Raw genomic sequence first — 18,474 nt, 5'->3', positions numbered from 1 at the left:
GCAGCATGAAAGAATTCAGGGTATGGCAGGCCACAGAAAGAAACAAATTCCAAAGTGAAAAGCCTCTCACAGAGGGTGTCCTATCTTCAGAAGCCCCCTTCTTAAACCAATGATGTTCAGTGCCAAATGTAGGAGCTGCACCCAGTGGGATGTTACCCATCACATAGAGGCAGAGGGGCAGGGCCTCAGCAGAAGAGCTAGCCCACCACAAAGGGAAGCATACATTTCATTCCCCCTAAACTACAGTGCAGCATACAATATGCCCTGTGCACTCCACAGAGCACCAAGATAAACCATTGTGTTGAAAGGAGATGCAATGGCTCTGGCGCTGTCTCTGGGGTGGAAAGTTTCCATATGACCCCAAACATGGACCAGTGCCTTAAAGGTTAGCTATTGGCTATAGAAAGTTGAGTGATATGTCGAAAGCTAATAGCTGAGAGACCCTGTGAGAGTTTTTTCACTCACTTTTTGGCTGCCTTTCATTCTCCATTCCTAGGGAAAATTGATACATACTAGTAGGGAAAAAGCTATACCTTCATTCATCATATGATTTTTGAGAGGTTTCCATGTCCCTCTCCCCCTTTGCTCCCCTCCACTCCTTTTGCCTTATATCCTAGGTCTCATTTTTGACATGTGCATTTTTGGCGCTAATGGGCATTTTGAAACAAAATAAAAGTTTTAAATTTTCTGTTTCATTTATCCTTACTGGAATCATTAGAACTAAATGAGTAAATATAGCTTTCTAGCCTTTTCCTCATTTTAGGAAGAAAATATGATTCTACACATTTAGTGCAATTCTAAAGAAAAATAAAATCTAGTAAACAGATGTACAAAGTTTTAATGACAGTAGAATAAAAGAGGGTTAATACGATTTTTTAGAGAAAAAATAATTGTAATGCAGTTATTTAATAATTATTTAGAAATGTGCTAATTAACAGAAATCTTCATAATAGCAGAATAAAGTGTTACCACACATACATATGTTAACATGCATTTAAGAGAAAAATATTTTATATGCAGTTATTGCATTTCTAAATAAAGTTTTATGGTCAGAGGAATAAAGGAGAATCATGCATTTTGAGAGAGCTATTTTTATGCATTTCGTAGTTTTCTAATAGTCATTAAATAACTGTACAAAGCGTTAATGATAGAGGAATAGAGGAGTGTTGCATAAAATCCTGCATTTTTGGATAAAATGAATTTCACTGCAGTTAATATATTTCTAAATAAAGTAGTTAATTTAAAAATCCTTAATAACAGCAGAACAAATAAGTGTTAGGACATTTATGTTAATGTTCAGTTTCCTCATTTTTAGAGGAAAATATTTTTAATTCTGTTAGTACATATCTAAATAAAGCCATTAAATAATTCCACAAAGTATTAATGACAGAAGATTTAAGGAGAAGTATTAATATATATAATGATGCATTTTTAGAAAAACATAATTTTATGAAGTCAGTACAGTTCTAAATAAAATTGAGTAAACAATTCCATAAAATTAACAAAAGTACTAATAATAGAGAGTGAATCAATTATTTAATGACTATTAGAAATGCCTTAACTGCCTTTGGGGGGAGGGATAGCTCAGTGGTTTGAGCATTGGCCTGCTAAACCCAGGGTTGTGAGTTCAATCCTTGAGGGTGCCATTTAGGGATCTTGGGCAAAAATTGAGGGTTGGCCCTGCTTTAAGCAGCGGTTTGGACTAGATGACCTCCTGAGGTCCCTTCCAACCCTGATATTCTATGATAACAAGCATACAGTACTGTAAAAGTTCATAATTCTATAGATTCATGAACACTTCTCAATTATACCTCTTTCATTAAGACTGTATAATTATTGACTATTTAAAAATGTACTAAATGCATAACAAATATTTCTCTGTACAAATAAGAGAAATGCATGGTGTACATATATAAGGCTGTTTGGAGTGCCTCACCATTGTGAGTGAGACTGTCAGGGCAGACTATCAGAAAACACGGACATACATCCCCAACTGGTGGTATGTTCTATAATTAGATTTCACCAAGCAAGTAACAAATATGAACTCCTGGCTCACTATACCAGTCTTACCATGGAGTCACAGTCCCCTTAGCCTCTCCAGCCTATCTCGACACCCAGACATACTGAACTTTGTGAGAAAAGGTTATTAAAACCAAAAAATCACACCATGTCAGGTTGCTCCCAGTCCCAAAGGACTCACCCCAGATCAGTTGGTACTCTGGACCTTACACGAAAGACAATGATGGTAGCCAATTCTATAGTAAACCAACTATAGGTTTATTAGTTAAGTAAAAGGATGAGAGTTATTGAGATGTTAAAGAAGGTAAAATATAATAAATGGTAAGTCACAGTTTGTAATTCCAGTCGCAGACACACAATAAACTGCCAGTTTCCCAAAAGTCCTTCAGGGCTACCCAGAATAATTCTGGGGAGCTCAGTTTTCTTGTCCAGATACTCTGCCCTATTAACAAAAAGAAAAGGAGTACTAGTGGCACCTTAGAAACTAATCAATTTATTTGAGCATAAGCTTTTCATGAGCTACAGCTCACTTCATCCGATGAAGTGAGCTGTAGCTCACAAAAGCTTATGCTCAAATAAATTGGTTAGTCTAAGGTGCCACTAGTACTTCTTTTCTTTTTGCGAATACAGACTAACAGGGCTGCTACTCTGAAACCTGCCCTGTTTGAATCCATACAGTCCAAAGATAAAGGACCTCTCTTTGAATTGGTACTTTTAGCTTCTTTTCACAGACAACAATCTGACAAGTATCTGTACCAATTGCTTTGAATTTAGCCCCCTTCTTCCTTTGCATTCAATGAGTTATTTAGTTACAGGGATATACATAATGTAAATACCTGTCATTATATTATAATAGGAATAGAAAAGTGAAAACAAGACATGTAGCATTCCATTAGTTTTCATGAAGTTCTAACACCTGAATACACTTACATTAACACACCCTATGATCTAGGGCTATTTAATTACCAGGCATGTATAATGTAAATATAATGTAACAGTAAACAAGAGGATATAGATAGAGGGAAAACAATACAATTAGTATCTCCTTTGATCTCTATTAATACCGCAAGTGAATTGGCCTTTAGCTCGGGCCTGAGCTGGTCTGTCAGCATCGCAACATATATATGTATTATATATATTAAAACTTCTCCTTTACTCCCCTGTCATTAAGACTTGGTACAATTATTTAATTACTTGATTTAAAATTATAATAAATGCATAAAATAATAGAATTGCACTTAATACATTTTCTTGTTAAAATGAGGAAAGGGCAAGCAAACTTTTTTCTTAGTTCTAATGCAGCTAATAAGCATGAATTAAATATAAAGGGAAAAAACCCTCTTCTTTTCAGAATGGCCACTAGTGCCAGAAATGCACATTTCCAAAAATGAGACCTGGCGATGGGACAAGAGGCAAAAGGGGTAGGTCATAAAGCAAAAAGGGGGAAGGGAAACCTGTCAAATTATGTAATGAGTAAAGGTAAAGCTTTATTACTACTCATGTAATTTTTAGCCTTTGCCATTTCAAAACTTAGTGTAGCTGTGTCTCTGCTTTTATCAATTATGAGGACACCCAAAGGTTTTTCTGTTCTTGGGTTCTTTCTTTATTTTTTGTTTCCTTTCTCTCCTCATTTTTGTGTGGTATTTCTTGTACTATTTACACTCATTTATCATTCCAGTGTTATTCTGTGTTTCATATTCCACTCCTTGGGCCTGTATAATCCAAACTTCTATTTAGCTTGTATCCTCTTACCATTATTTTACCCTCAGTCTCTCTCTCTGCTCTCAATATTCAGATACCCTGGTAATGTCATAATTCACAATAGTTTGAGACAAGTGCTGGGTACATCAAGCACCCTTCATGGTAATATGGTCCTGGAGAAAGTAGGTACTGCACATGCATGCAGTGACAAGTAGCAAGCTGATTGGCCCACATGAGCCTAAGGAGGGGAGGGGTTGGGCCAAAGCCTCTCACTTTCCATTTCCCTGCTAGTCAGTGCTTAAGGCAGAACGACTGGTCCAACGGATCTCAAACTAACCTACATTGCCTGCTTGAAAAGCAACATGGAATCATATCTTGACAAAGGTAAAGCAGCTGGTTTTGCCATCAGTTTTGCCATCAGTTCCACACTGTTAATTGTTAATGAACAAATATCGTGCTGCTTCTTATCTTAAAGATAAGATTTTTTGTATCTTGTGTTCAGTTCCAATATCAAGAGGGTTCTTTTTCACCTTTCCCTTGGGATTTTTCCTGATCTGTCCGAGTACATTGATAGTGCTGTTGTGTAATATTTCTGATATTACAGCATTTACTGTAAGTAAATATTGATGCATATATTCTCTTTTTCTATACTTAATTTTAGAGGCTGCTGGAAAGTGTGGGTACCCACCGGCTGTTGATAATGGAGACATCATGGTCTTTCCACAGGAAGAATATGAACCAGGTTCAAAAGTGGAATACAAATGTCAAAATTTTTATAGAATGAATGGATCTGCATCTGTTAGCTGTGAGTCTGGCCAATGGACAGACCCACCAGTTTGCTTAGGTAGATATAAGAATCTATTATATGTAAAAGAACTGTGATGAGTTAAACAACTGTGGTATTTTTCATATTATGGTATGAATTTTCATATTCATATATTTCAATTTGAAGTCTCTTGTATTGGTGTAACACCAGATTAATTCCGTAAGTGTGAATGGAGTCACTCCTCATTTATACCACGGTACGTGTAGGGGAGACTCACATTCTTTCTATTGACATCAGTGCAGACTTTTCAAAAGAAAAGATCAGCAAATGGCACACACCCACACCACACCACTATACGTATCTAGAATGCACCCATAAAACATCTCTAAAAACTCTAAAAATGTATTATTATCCAGCCAATATTTACTGTAAGCAAACAGATGTATTCAAACATATTTTTAGTTGAAAACTTTACAACTACAGCAGATGCTGTGAAATACAATTCAGTAACTTACGGAAAACCATGAGGAATATTGGTCGCTACTCTTCAGTGCTAGGAGTAGACATGGTGCTGTCTGAGCAGCAGGGGATTCCACTTTTTGAGCAGGGGGAGCTCTAACTGGCATGAAACTAAGGTAGCCTGCTCTACACAACCCTCTCTCCAACCTCCACATGCTTAGAGTGAGAGGATGGAATGGCTAGACTACACTGTGGTGCAGTGATCCCCAGCTGTGCAGCTACTTCTGTGTGGTTTTTAAATTATGGTGAACTGATTGTGTGGGCTGGTGTGTCCTGGACCTGACTTCATAGCTTAGGACTGGCCTGCCATGTCCCTTTTTCTCTTCTGTGATGTCACATAGAATCATAGGTTTAGAAGGTACCACAAGGGTCCTCTAGTCTAACCACCCTTGAAGATTCAGAATTTGTTGTTTCTAAATCAACCATATCCAGCCTCCTTTTGAAAACCTCCAGTGAAGGAGTGTCCATAACCTCCCTAGGCAGTCTGTTCCATTGTCCTACTGTTTTTACAGTTGGGAAGCTTTTCCTGAGATTCAGTCTAAATCTTCAATGCTGTAGTTTGAACCCAATGCCCCTTGACCTGCCATCTGTGGCAAGAGCTATCAACTGTTCTCAATCTGTTCTATGGCAGCCTTTTAAGTATTTGAATACCACTATCATCTTCCCCCCAGTCTCCTCTCTTCCAAACTAAACATATCCAGTTCCTTCAGCCTTTGTCCGTATGGTTTTCATTCCATCCCTTTGACCATCTTTTATGCTCACCTCTGGATCTTTCCTCATTTCTCCACATCCTATCTATACATTGGTGACCAAAATTGAAGACAGTACTAAAGCTGAGGCCTAGCCAGTGCTGAGTAGAGTGGTACTATCACCTCCTTTGACTTGCATACTATGCCTCTGTTAATGCAACCTAAAATTGCATTTGCTTTTTTTGCAACAGTATCACGTTGCTGACTCGTGTTGAGGTTGTGATCCACCACAACTCCCAGATCCTTTTCAGCAGTGTTGCTACCAAGCCAGTTATCCCCCATTCTGTATTTGTGCATTTGGTTTTTCTTCCCTAAGTATAGCATCTTACATTTGTCTTTGTTGAATGTCATTTTGTTGTCTATAGCCCAGTTCCTTAATTTATCAAGATCTGCTCTATCCTCTAAAGTGTTGGAAACCCCCAACCATGATGTTCCCCAGCTTTGTGTCATCTTCAAATTGATCAGTATGCTCTTTAGTCCTACATCCAGGTCATTAATGAAGATGTTAAATAAACTTACTCTTTGTGGTTGTTAAACCAATTATGGATCCTCTTAGACTCATAGACTCTAAAGTCAGAAGGGATCATCATAATAATCTAGTCTGACATCCTGCACATTGCAGGCCACAGAATATCGTCCATTCCTGAAATAGACTCCTAACCTCCGGATGAGTTACTGAAGTCTTCAAATCATGGCTTAAATACTTCAGTTTACAGAGAATTCACCATTTACATAGTTTAAGCCTTCAAGTGACCCATATCCCATTCTGTAGCGGAAAGCAACAACCCACTAGGGTCTCTGACAATCTGACATGGGGGAAATTCCTTCCCATCCCCAAATATGACAATCAGTTGGACCCTGAGCATGTGGGCAAGACCCACCAGGCAGATATCTGGGAAATAATTATTTGTAGTGAGCCCTCCCCATCTAGTGTCCTGTCTCCAGCAGTTAGGGATTTTTTTACTGGCAGTCGCTGATGGGCCCCATGCCATCGTTGTCAGTCACATCATACCATCCCCACCATAAACTTATCAAGCTCAATCTTGTAGCCAGTTAGGTTTTTCGCCTTTGTAAGGCTGTTCCCTAACTTCATCCCTGTAATGGTTAGAAACCTTCACCTAATTTTGAGCCTAAACTTGTTGATGGCCAGTTTATAGCCATTTGTTCTTGTGTCCACATAGGTGCTTAACTTAAATAACTCTTCTCTCTCTGTGGTATTGATTCCCCTGATGTATTTAGAGAAAGCTATCATATCTCCCCTCAGCCTTCTTTTGGGTAGGCTGAACAAGCCAAGCTTTTTGAGTCTCCTCTCATAAGGTAGGTTTTCCATTCGTTAGATAATCCTAGTAGCCCTTCTTGGCAGCTCTTCCAGTTTGAATTAATCTTCCTTAAACATAGGAAACCAAAATTGCACACAATATTCCAGATGAGGTCTCACCGGTGCCATGTATAACGGTACTAACACTTCCGTGTCTCTACTGGGAATACCTTGCCTGATGCATCCTAGGATGCATTAGCCCTTTTCATGGCCGCATCACATTGACAGCTCATAGTCCTTGTGTGATCAAACAGTACATCCAGATCTTTCTCCTCCTCTGTCACTGCCAACTGACAAGTCCCCAGTTTATAGCTTGTTGTTAGTCCCAAAATGTATGACCTTGCACATTGCACTATTAAATTTCATCCCATGGAGAGAGGGTGGCATAGAGCAGGCTACCTAGTTTCATGCCAGTTATAGTTCCCCCTGCACAAAAGTGGAATCCCCTACTGCTCAGACAGCACCATGTCTACTCCTAGCACTGAAGAGTAGCAACCGATATTCCTCATGGTTTTCCATAAGTTACTAAATTGTATTTCACAGCATCTGCTGTAGTTGTAAAGTTTTCAACTAAAAATATGTTTGAATACATCTGTTCACTTTCAGTAAATGTTGGCTGGATTATAATATATTTTTAGAGTTTTTAATGGAGATGTTTTATGGGTGCATTCTAGATACGTATAATGGTGTGGTGTGGGTGTGTGCCATTTGCTGATCTTCTCTTTTGAAAAGTCTGCACTGATGTCAATAGAAAGAATGTGAGTGTCCCCTACACGTACTGTGGTGTAAATGAGGAGTGACTCCATTCACACTTATGGAATTAATCCATTTCCAGTTTACAATGTCATCCAGATCTTCTGCATCTCTATAATATCTGGTTTCACTTCCTGTACCAGTAGTTCTAGTTCCTTCATTTGGTTACCCAGGCTCCTTGCATTGGTGTACAGACATCTTAAGTGTTGCTGTTTGGCTTCGCCCACATTCCTCACCCGATTGGGTATGGTCATCCTATGCCAGTATTGCCTACCAGACTGGTATCAGCACTATCCTTCCCCTTAATGTCCATTCTCTTACTGATGTTCCTTTCTCCATTCCTGTATCCTTTTTTACTTGAGTTTCCTCCTTCTCGATGTTAAAATCAGGTATGGAGATTACACAAGCATCTTCCTTGAGTTCCTAGTTTAAAGCTCTTGTAATGAGTTGTGTCAACCTCCATCCCAGAAGTCTATTTCCCTCCCTGTTCAGGTGGAGTCCATCCCATGAGAACTGTCCTCTCTCCATGAGTGAGCCTCCCAGTGGTCAAACATCCCAGAGCCATCTGTTGATCATCATAATCTTGTCTCACCTCCATTTTCTAGGGACAGGCAGAATACCATAAGATAGATAACCTTAGCCTCCATTTCCTTAAATGTCTTCGCCAGGTTGGTATAATCTCCCTTGGCATGTTCCAGCAAGAACCTAGCTGTGTCACTTGTTCTCACATGAAGGACAATCAGTGGATTCTTTCCTGCTCCCATTAGGATCCTCTTCAGCCTCAGTTCCACATCCTGTATCTTTGCTCCTGGCAGACAACACCCCCGTCTGTTCTCTGAATCAGCTCTGGTGACAGGCCTGTTTGTTCTTCTTAGTGGGGAATCACAAATCACATATACCTGCCTTTTCTTGCTGACAGTGTGATTCTCCATCCTTCCTCTGGTTCTTTCTGTCTGTGAGTCCTCTTGTCTTTTATTCTCCCTTGCAATCTTCTGCAAGTCATCCAGTATCCTCCTGGGGCTTTGAACTCTGAGTATCTCCATTGGCTCTTCCCCTCTTCTTACAGGACTAGCTGCTCTTCTCTTCTTCCTTGCCCTCCCTCCTGCAGTTGCAGCCTGCTCTGCCCTATCTTCATTTTCCAACTGAGCAAACCTGTTCCTGAGCTCTATTTCACCTCCACTAGCTGGTCTTTTCCTCTGTCTGGTTCTTGTAGTCACATGCTTCCACTGACCACTTTCCTTACCCAGAAGTCTTCCTTCTGAGTTCCTCAGTACAGCTTGCATCTGTAAGTCTTGACTTTTCCCTTCAGTCTCCTCTTGTCTTCCCTCCATTGCCTGCTCGAATCCCCTTCGAAACTCAACCATAGTTTCCACCTGCATCTCCAAGCCTTGTATCTTCTCTTCCCTCTGCTCTATCAAGCGGCACTTCATACAAAGAAATCTCTTTTAAAGTATACGCTCTAGGATCATGTGCATCCCGCAGCTTTCATATCCAGTCATCCTCATTTACTCTTCCATGGCCTGAGTCACTACATTGCTGCCTCTGTACCTCTCATAGCCTTCCCTCCTAAATTCTAAATAATGGTAGCTCCACAAAGACTGCATTTCTCATGTGGGACGGTGTCAAAAGCCTTGCTGAAGTCCAGGTATATTATGTCCACTGCATTTCTCCTACCCACCAAACTAGTTATCCTGTTAAAGAAATAAATCAAACTGGTTTGGCATGATTTGTTCTTGGTAATACAACCAAGGAGTGGGGGAGGTCAATAGGAAGACAGATCTCCCAGCAGAGAGTATCCTTCTGCAAGGAGAGCATTCTGTTGGTCAGCTGTGGCTAAGTTTTGGCCCATTTGCACCACCTGAGTATCACAAAGTGGCCAGCTTATAAAAGAGAATCAAATCCTGTCTCTCTCTGTTCATCTAGCCTCAGTCTTCTCTCTGTCCCTTCCCACAATATCTCCTCGGTTGGTGGGAAAGCCTCCTTCTCTAGAGTTCCTTCTTGGTCTCTCAACCTTACTGTGTCTTCTTTAGTTTTCAGATCTTATCTAAAAATATTTCCCTGGGCTTTTTTTAAATTATGTATTGCATTTGGGGACAGGGTCAGTCTCAATACAGTTACAGCAAATACGATTTCCAATGACATATCCAGATGTACATAAGTAAATTACATTTTTATTTTTCCAGAGCCATGTACAACATCCCTGGAAGTGATGGAGAAAAACAACATTAGGCTGAGATGGAGGACGGAAATAAAATTATATTCAGAAAGTGGAGATTTTATTGAATTTGACTGTAAAAATGGATATGCGAGCAATCCACCTTCTTCTGTATTTAGAGTACAGTGTGTGGAGGGGAAATTGGCATATCCTAAATGTAAGAGAGTCGGTAAGTAATCTCCAGTGAAACTAGAATACTGTTGAATCATCTGACTAAAAGATTTCTTAATTTTTACTGGGGAATTCTAGGATTTAAATAATATAAAAAATGCATGGCAGAGTGACATCATAGCGAGGGGTGACATCTGGGCCTTTGTGGGTCACTAACAGTGTAGAAAAGTATAAGTGTCTTGCCTGACCCAGGTTCTCTGGCTGGCCCAATTCCTCATCCAGGCCGCTGACTTCCATTGTGTGTCTGCACTACCTTGATTTCCCTCTGAGGTGGATTTTTAGCTCCTAAATCCTTGCTGCAGCTAGCACTGTGAACAAGTTCAATGTTAGGCAAAGCTCCCCTAATCTCCTCTACTTCCTAGGAAACCTTCTGTTCCATGAGTCAGTTTGCTGGTCACCTCATTTATCTTCCTTGCCATTCCAGACTGGGGAGTGTTCCAGCTGGCCTTCTCAGTCTGCCTGGCCACTTTGTAGCTGCTGCCTCAACAAATATTTCATCTGAGACTGCAGATCATATATTACTCCTTTCTGGGAATCCTCCCACTGCTGCTTAAATACCTTTTGCAAAATCTCCAGCTCCTGATTTAGGGCTTGTTTCAGGGCTGCTCTATCCTCTAACGTGTTGGTAACCCCCAACCCGTTCCCAGCTTTGTGTCACCTTCAAATTGATCAGTATGCTCTTTAGTCCTACATCCAGGTCATTAATAAAGGTATTAAACAATACTGGGCTCAGAACAGATGCCTGTGGAACCCTATTTGAGCCCTCCCTCCAATCTAACATCCTTCCATTAATACTTACTCTTTGTGGTTGTTAAACCAATTTTGGGTCCTCTTAGACTCATAGACTCTAAAGTCAGAAGGGATCATCATAATAATCTAGTCTGACATCCTGCACATTGCAGGCCACAGAATATCGTCCATTCCTGAAATAGACTCCTAACCTCCGGATGAGTTACTGAAGTCTTCAAATCATGGCTTAAATACTTCAGTTTACAGAGAATTCACCATTTACATAGTTTAAGCCTGCAAGTGACCCATATCCCATTCTGTAGCGGAAAGCAACAACCCACTACGGTCTCTGACAATCTGACATGGGGGGAAATTCCTTCCCATCCCCAAATATGACAATCAGTTGGACCCTGAGCATGTGGGCAAGACCCACCAGGCAGATATCTGGGAAATAATTATTTGTAGTGAGCCCTCCCCATCTAGTGTCCTGTCTCCAGCAGTTAGGGATTTTTTTTACTGGCAGTCGCTGATGGGCCCCATGCCATCGTTGTCAGTCACATCATACCATCCCCACCATAAACTTATCAAGCTCAGTCTTGTAGCCAGTTAGGTTTTTCACCTTTGTAAGGCTGTTCCCTAACTTCATCCCTGTAATGGTTAGAAACCTTCACCTAATTTTGAGCCTAAACTTGTTGATGGCCAGTTTATAGCCATTTGTTCTTGTGTCCACATAGGTGCTTAACTTAAATAACTCTTCTCTCTCTGTGGTATTGATTCCCCTGATGTATTTAGAGAAAGCTATTATATCTCCCCTCAGCCTTCTTTTGGGTAGGCTGAACAAGCCAAGCTTTTTGAGTCTCCTCTCATAAGGTAGGTTTTCCATTCGTTAGATAATCCTAGTAGCCCTTCTCTGCAGCTCTTCCAGTTTGAATTAATCTTCCTTAAACATAGGAAACCAAAACTGCACACAATATTCCAGATGAGGTCTCACCGGTGCCATGTATAACGGTACTAACACTTCTGTGTCTCTACTGGGAATACCTTGCCTGATGCATCCTAGGATGCATTAGCCCTTTTCATGGCCACATCACATTGACAGCTCATAGTCCTTGTGTGATCAAACAGTACATCCAGATCTTTCTCCTCCTCTGTCACTGCCAACTGACAAGTCCCCAGTTTATAGCTTGTTGTTAGTCCCAAAATGTATGACCTTGCACATTGCACTATTACATTTCATCCCATGGAGAGAGGGTGGCATAGAACAGGCTACCTAGTTTCATGCCAGTTATAGCTCCCCCTGCACAAAAGTGGAATCCCCTACTGCTCAGACAGCACCATGTCTACTCCTAGCACTGAAGAGTAGCAACCGATATTCCTCATGGTTTTCCATAAGTTACTAAATTGTATTTCACAGCATCTGCTGTAGTTGTAAAGTTTTCAACTAAAAATATGTTTGAATACATCTGTTCACTTTCAGTAAATGTTGGCTGGATTATAATATGTTTTTAGAGTTTTTAGAGATGTTTTATGGGTGCATTCTAGATACGTATAGTGGTGTGGTGTGGGTGTGTGCCATTTGCTGATCTTCTCTTTTGAAAAGTCTGCACTGATGTCAATAGAAAGAATGTGAGTGTCCCCTACACGTACTGTGGTGTAAATGAGGAGTGACTCCATTCACACTTATGGAATTAATCCATTTCCAGTTTACAATGTCATCCAGATCTTCTGCATCTCTATAATATCTGGTTTCACTTCCTGTACCAGTAGTTCTAGTTCCTTCATTTGGTTACCCAGGCTCCTTGCATTGGTGTACAGACATCTTAAGTGTTGCTGTTTGGCTTCGCCCACATTCCTCACCCGATTGGGTATGGTCATCCTACTGCCAGTATTGCCTACCTGACTGGTATCAGCACTATCCTTCCCCTTAATGTCCATTCTCTTACTGATGTTCCTTTCTCCATTCCTGTATCCTTTTTTACTTGAGTTTCCTCCCTCTCGATGTTAAAATCAGGTATGGAGATTACACAAGCATCTTCCTTGAGTTCCTAGTTTAAAGCTCTTGTAATGAGTTGTGTCAACCTCCATCCCAGAAGTCTATTTCCCTCCCTGTTCAGGTGGAGTCCATCCCATGAGAACTGTCCTCTCTCCATGAGTGAGCCTCCCAGTGGTCAAACATCCCAGAGCCATCTGTTGATCATCATAATCTTGTCTCACCTCCATTTTCTAGGGACAGGCAGAATACCATAAGATAGATAACCTTAGCCTCCATTTCCTTAAATGTCTTCGCCAGGTTGGTATAATCTCCCTTGGCATGTTCCAGCAAGAACCTAGCTGTGTCACTTGTTCTCACATGAAGGACAATCAGTGGATTCTTTCCTGCTCCCATTAGGATCCTCTTCAGCCTCAGTTCCACATCCTGTATCTTTGCTCCTGGCAGACAACACCCCCGTCTGTTCTCTGAATCAGCTCTGGTGACAGGCCTGTTCGTTCTTCTTAGTGGGGAATCACAAATCACATATATCTGCCTTTTCTTGCTGATGGTGTGATTCTCCATCCTTCCTCTGGTTCTTTCTGTCTGTGAGTCCTCTTGTCTTTTATTCTCCTTTGCAATCTTCTGCAAGTCATCCAGTATCCTCCTGAGGCTTTGAACTCTGAGTATCTCCATTGGCTCTTCCCCTCTTCTTACAGGACTAGCTGCTCTTCTCTTCTTCCTTGCCCTCCCTCCTGCAGTTGCAGTCTGCTCTGCCCCATCTTCATTTTCCAACTGAGCAAACCTGTTCCTGAGCTCTATTTCACCTCCACTAGCTGGTCTTTTCCTCTGCCTGGTTCTTGTAGTCACATGCTTCCACTGACCACTTTCCTTACCCAGAAGTCTTCCTTCTGAGTTCCTCAGTACAGCTTGCATCTGTAAGTCTTGACTTTTCCTTTCAGTCTCCTCTCGTCTTCCCTCCATTGCCTGCTCGAATCCCCTTTGAAACTCAACCATAGTTTCCACCTGCATCTCCAAGCCTTGTATCTTCTCTTCCCTCAGCTCTATCAAGCGGCACTTCATACAAAGACATCTCTTTTAAAGTACACGCTCTAGGATCATGTGCATCCCGCAGCTTTCATATCCAGTCATCCTCATTTACTCTTCCATGGCCTGAGTCAGTACATTGCTTCCTCTGTACCTCTCATAGCCTTCCCACCTAAATTCTAAATAATGGTAGCTCCACAAAGCCTGCATTTCTCATGTGGGATGGTGTCAAAAGCCTTGCTGAAGTCCAGGTATATTATGTCCACCACATTTCTCCTACCCACCAAACTAGTTATCCTGTTAAAGAAATAAATCAAACTGGTTTGGCATGATTTGTTCTTGGTAATACAACCAAGGAGTGGGGGAGGTCAATAGGAAGGCAGATCTCCCAGCAGAAAGTATCCTTCTGCAAGGAGAGTATTCTGTTGGTCAGCTGTGGCTAAGTTTTGGCCCATTTGCACCACCTGAGTATCACAAAGTGGCCAGCTTGTAAAATAGAATCAAATCCTGTCTCTCTCTGTTCATCTAGCCTCAGTCTTCTCTCTGTCCCTTCCCACAATATCTCCTCGGTTGGTGGGAAAGCCTCCTTCTCTAGAGTTCCTTCTTGGTCTCTCAACCTTACTGTGTCTTCTTTAGTTTTCAGATCTTATCTAAAAATATTTCCCTGGGCTTTTTTTAAATTATGTATAGCATTTGGGGACAGGCTCAGTCTCAATACAGTTACAGCAAATACGATTTCCAATGACAATCCAGATGTACATAATTTAATTACATTTTTATTTTTCAGAACCATGTACAACATCCCCAGAAGTGATGGAGAAAAACAACATTAGGCTGAGATGGAGGACGGAAATGAAATTGTATTCAGAAGGTGGAGATTTTATTGAATTTGACTGTAAAAATGGATATGCGAGCAATCCACCTTCTTCTGCATTTAGAGTACAGTGTGTGGAGGGGAAATTGGCATATCCTAAATGTACGAAAAGCGGTAAGTAATCTCCAGTGAAACTACAATACTGTTGAATCATCTAACTAAAAGATTTCTTAATTTTTCCTGGGGAATTCTAGGGTTTAAATAGCATGATGTGAACAGAAGCAAATAATTCATGGCTACATATAAAGAGGGCTCGCTGGAAGCAGCTGATAGGGAACCATGGGATGAAACAGATTAAAGATCCCTGCTCCAAAAATTCCATCACCTTCAACTGCTAGTTGCTACACCATGGATACTGATAAAATATAGAATATGTATGAAATCATAGAATATCAGGGTTAGAAGAGACCTCAGGAGATCATCTAGTCCAACCCCCTGCTCAAAGCAGGACTAATCCCCAATTTTTGCCCCAGATCCCTAAAAGGCCCCCTCAAGGATTGAACTCACAACCCTAGGTTTAGCAGGCCAATGCTCAAACCACTGAGCTATCCCTCCCACAAGGGGAACTTGTTTTCTCCTTCCCCTCATCAGGACAGGGAAACTTGTGTTCCTACCCAGCTACCTCCTTGTGCATCCTGTACTCTGAGGATGAGCTCCCAGAGTTTGGGATCTTTGAGCTAGATGACTTCTTTTTGAAGTGGAACTTCTCCCAGGGTCATGGGTGCCCCCTCTGAAATGTTGGGCCCTAGGTGGCAGCTGTCTAGTCAGTGCCTAAATCTGCCTGTTTTCGGAATAACAGTTCTCTGTTAGAACACAACACACACAGCTCCTGTTCAAGGAGAGGGTTGAAGGAAATTTACACTAGAGCAAATGGCAGTGGGCCAGACTCCCCACAGCTTTCCCACCATTCTTTGATTCAGTACAAGCTGAGCCAAACATCCAGACTCAAAAGGTTTATGGAAAGTGACTAGAAATGTTTTAAAACACACTCTGTGTAAGCCACCACACTTGTGAGTCCCACGTAATCCGGTCATTAGCCAGCTCTGTGTTCAGGAAATCACTGATATATAAACCAACTGGCATCTGGCAGCATTCCAATGCAAGGGGACTATTGACTGTATATGATGAAGTCAGTGCCTAAAAAGCATCCCTTCTAATAGTGGGATGGGAACCAGTATAAGGGATACTCTCTCTTTGCAGCCAAATTTGGTGGTTAGTAGTACCTTTGGGGCATTCGGTGAGAAAAGATAATGAGATCCTTACCGCAGAGACTGTTGTTAAGACCTAACTGGCCTCTGGCTTCATATGGTGAAGGGATTTCAATGCATGGTTTTCTGTGTTGCTTTTAAGTTCCACTTAAGAGAAAATATTTGTTTTCAATATGAAAAGTAGTTGAACCACTGCAGTTCAGGGATAACTGCAATTACGTTTGATGGAGTTTGTTCCATTTACTTTCCAAAGATGGTTAAAATCATCCAGTGTGATTTTTATGCCATTCTGTTGAAATCACTATTCTGTTCCTGTGAAAAACCTATAGGGGATTTGTATGTAATACTTCTTTCGAAAAATTGACATGTACTAAATTAATTTTGTAGTATTTGTTCTCTCTCTGACAGGTACTTGAGGATGAATAAAAAGAACCATCAAGCAGATTATTTTAACTCAGATCTGAGGATCAGAATCCATTAACTAATTATTTGTACTGTCCACTTTGTCTGTATTGTAGCCTTGATTGTCTGAATTGATGCATGTAATCACTTATTTTTACTTTTGGTCACAATGCATATTTTAAAACTAATGTTAAGCCAATCATAAAATAGTAACAAAAGATGGGCAAAAAGGTTCAAACTCAGATCAAACTACAGCTTTTTATGGTATTTGGAAGAGGAAACTTTAAGGGTAATTGAACACTTCTGCACTTCCTGAATTACACACTTCTTGCTTGCTGGCCCAAATCAGAACCTTCTGGAAGTCTCACTAGAAACCTTAATCCTGGGAGATTTATAACATAATTGCCGTACCAAGAAGTTTGGGATATGGATTGAGACCTTTTTGAGTTCTGCCCATCACTATTAGCAGTTGGTCATGGTTCTGCCAAAATGTTTTGGTCCATGCAACAAAAAAAGGATGCAGACATTTAGCACAATTGTATAGAAAACATTTACTTTTCTGGTTAAAATTTAAACTGAGTGTCTTAATTATTTTTCCTTTTTCAAATTAAAGATTTGTATATTTCATTTACAAACTTAATGAAAATCCCTAAAGTACAAACAGATATTTTAAACACAGTAAAGTGGGAAGAATTTGATGAAAAACAGAGATAAAGATGAAAGCTTGCAGCTAATTTGAATAGCAACATGATGCAGGCATGGCATAGTGTGTGAATAAGTTGACAATTCTTATCTTATCTTTCATTGTATATAATACACTGGAAATTAGACCAGTGCTGTCACACAGATGAATGTGTTAGATTCCACACAAATGAGAGTGAGAAATTAATAAAGAGAAAGTGAACATTGATGGGGTGCTATGTGTTGTGAATGAACCAAATTCTGGACCTGTGGCAAACACAAACAAGCACACACTTACACTATAAAAGCTGAAAAAAACACACCCATTTTCCCCAAAATTGTGTGAAGGCTGCAACTTTTCACATTATTGTGTGAAGTTACATTTATCTGAAGTAATTGCAGCCACAAGCTCCCTTAATCAGCAATTCACAGGGGAGGGAGGAAGGGGCCCTGGCCCCAAGCTCATTTATGTAGCTGCATTATTGCAACAGTTATGTTATTGATTCCCCTGGTGTAGTCCACCATCCTAATTTAGGCACCCTATTCAAAGGCTAGCAAGAAACAGGCACCTAAAGGTACATCTGCATTTGAGCTTGGAAGTGAGATTCCCAGCTTGCATAGACATATCTGCCCTAGTTGTGCTCAAGCTAGCAACACACAGCCACTAGCTCAGCCTAGGTTGCCTGAGTACAAGCCCTCCCAACCCTCAGCAACCTACATGGGGGTCAGTGCTGCCACAGCAAACTGCTGCTTTTAGGTGCTAGGTTGGGCAGCACTAGTATGGTACCTCTAGATGATCTGGGCATGACTCCTCCCAGCTCAAAAGGTAGACATACCCTTAGACTGGGGGTCACAGAAGCCAGCACGTTGAGTAAGGAGGCACCGAAAGCAGACAGCGGGGAATGCCAAGGACAAGGGTGTGGCCTAAGCCTTTCCTTGCAGTGGGAGTTGGGCACTTTTCTCCACATAGGATTCACAGGGGTGAACTGTCTCCTGGAGTTAGTAAGTCAGGTCAGCTTTTTTTCGTAAAGCTCACACCACTTGGTGGTGGTTGCGTTATACCCTGGAGCGTGCACACTCTGTCAGAGGAGGCCTAGGTCCAAATCCTGATGTGGAGCAGGGACTTAAACTCAGGTCACTCAGGTGATTACCCTAACTACTGGGCAATGGTTTATTCAGGCATATGTCTTCCTCAAGATCTCCTATTTGAGCTATTCCACTGTGTTTAACTAATTATTTGTATAAGTAATTACAATATTTATTAGAACAACGACTTGAATTTGGGATTCCCACATATGAGCAGAGTCCCCTATCCACTGGGCCATAGAGTCCTTCTCAATGTTTCCTTCGCCC

General features: G+C 41.0%; 1 protein-coding gene across 1 annotated transcript in view; it reads left to right on the top strand.

Moving 5' to 3' along the window:
- The window catches only part of LOC144269567 (complement factor H-related protein 1-like), a 118,139-nt gene extending 100,985 nt beyond the window's left edge, over positions 1 to 17,154 (top strand). The window contains exons 9-10 of the mRNA XM_077825350.1: positions 14,744 to 14,944; positions 17,054 to 17,154. Coding sequence (XP_077681476.1) covers positions 14,744 to 14,944; positions 17,054 to 17,154 — 302 coding nt within the window. The remainder of the gene's footprint in view (positions 1 to 14,743; positions 14,945 to 17,053) is intronic.
- Positions 17,155 to 18,474: the final 1,320 nt, after the last annotated feature.

Source organism: Eretmochelys imbricata, chromosome 8 (assembly GCF_965152235.1).
Source record: "Eretmochelys imbricata isolate rEreImb1 chromosome 8, rEreImb1.hap1, whole genome shotgun sequence".
Lineage (NCBI taxonomy): Eukaryota > Metazoa > Chordata > Testudines > Cheloniidae > Eretmochelys > Eretmochelys imbricata.
This window is presented reverse-complemented; position numbering and strand designations above follow the sequence as displayed.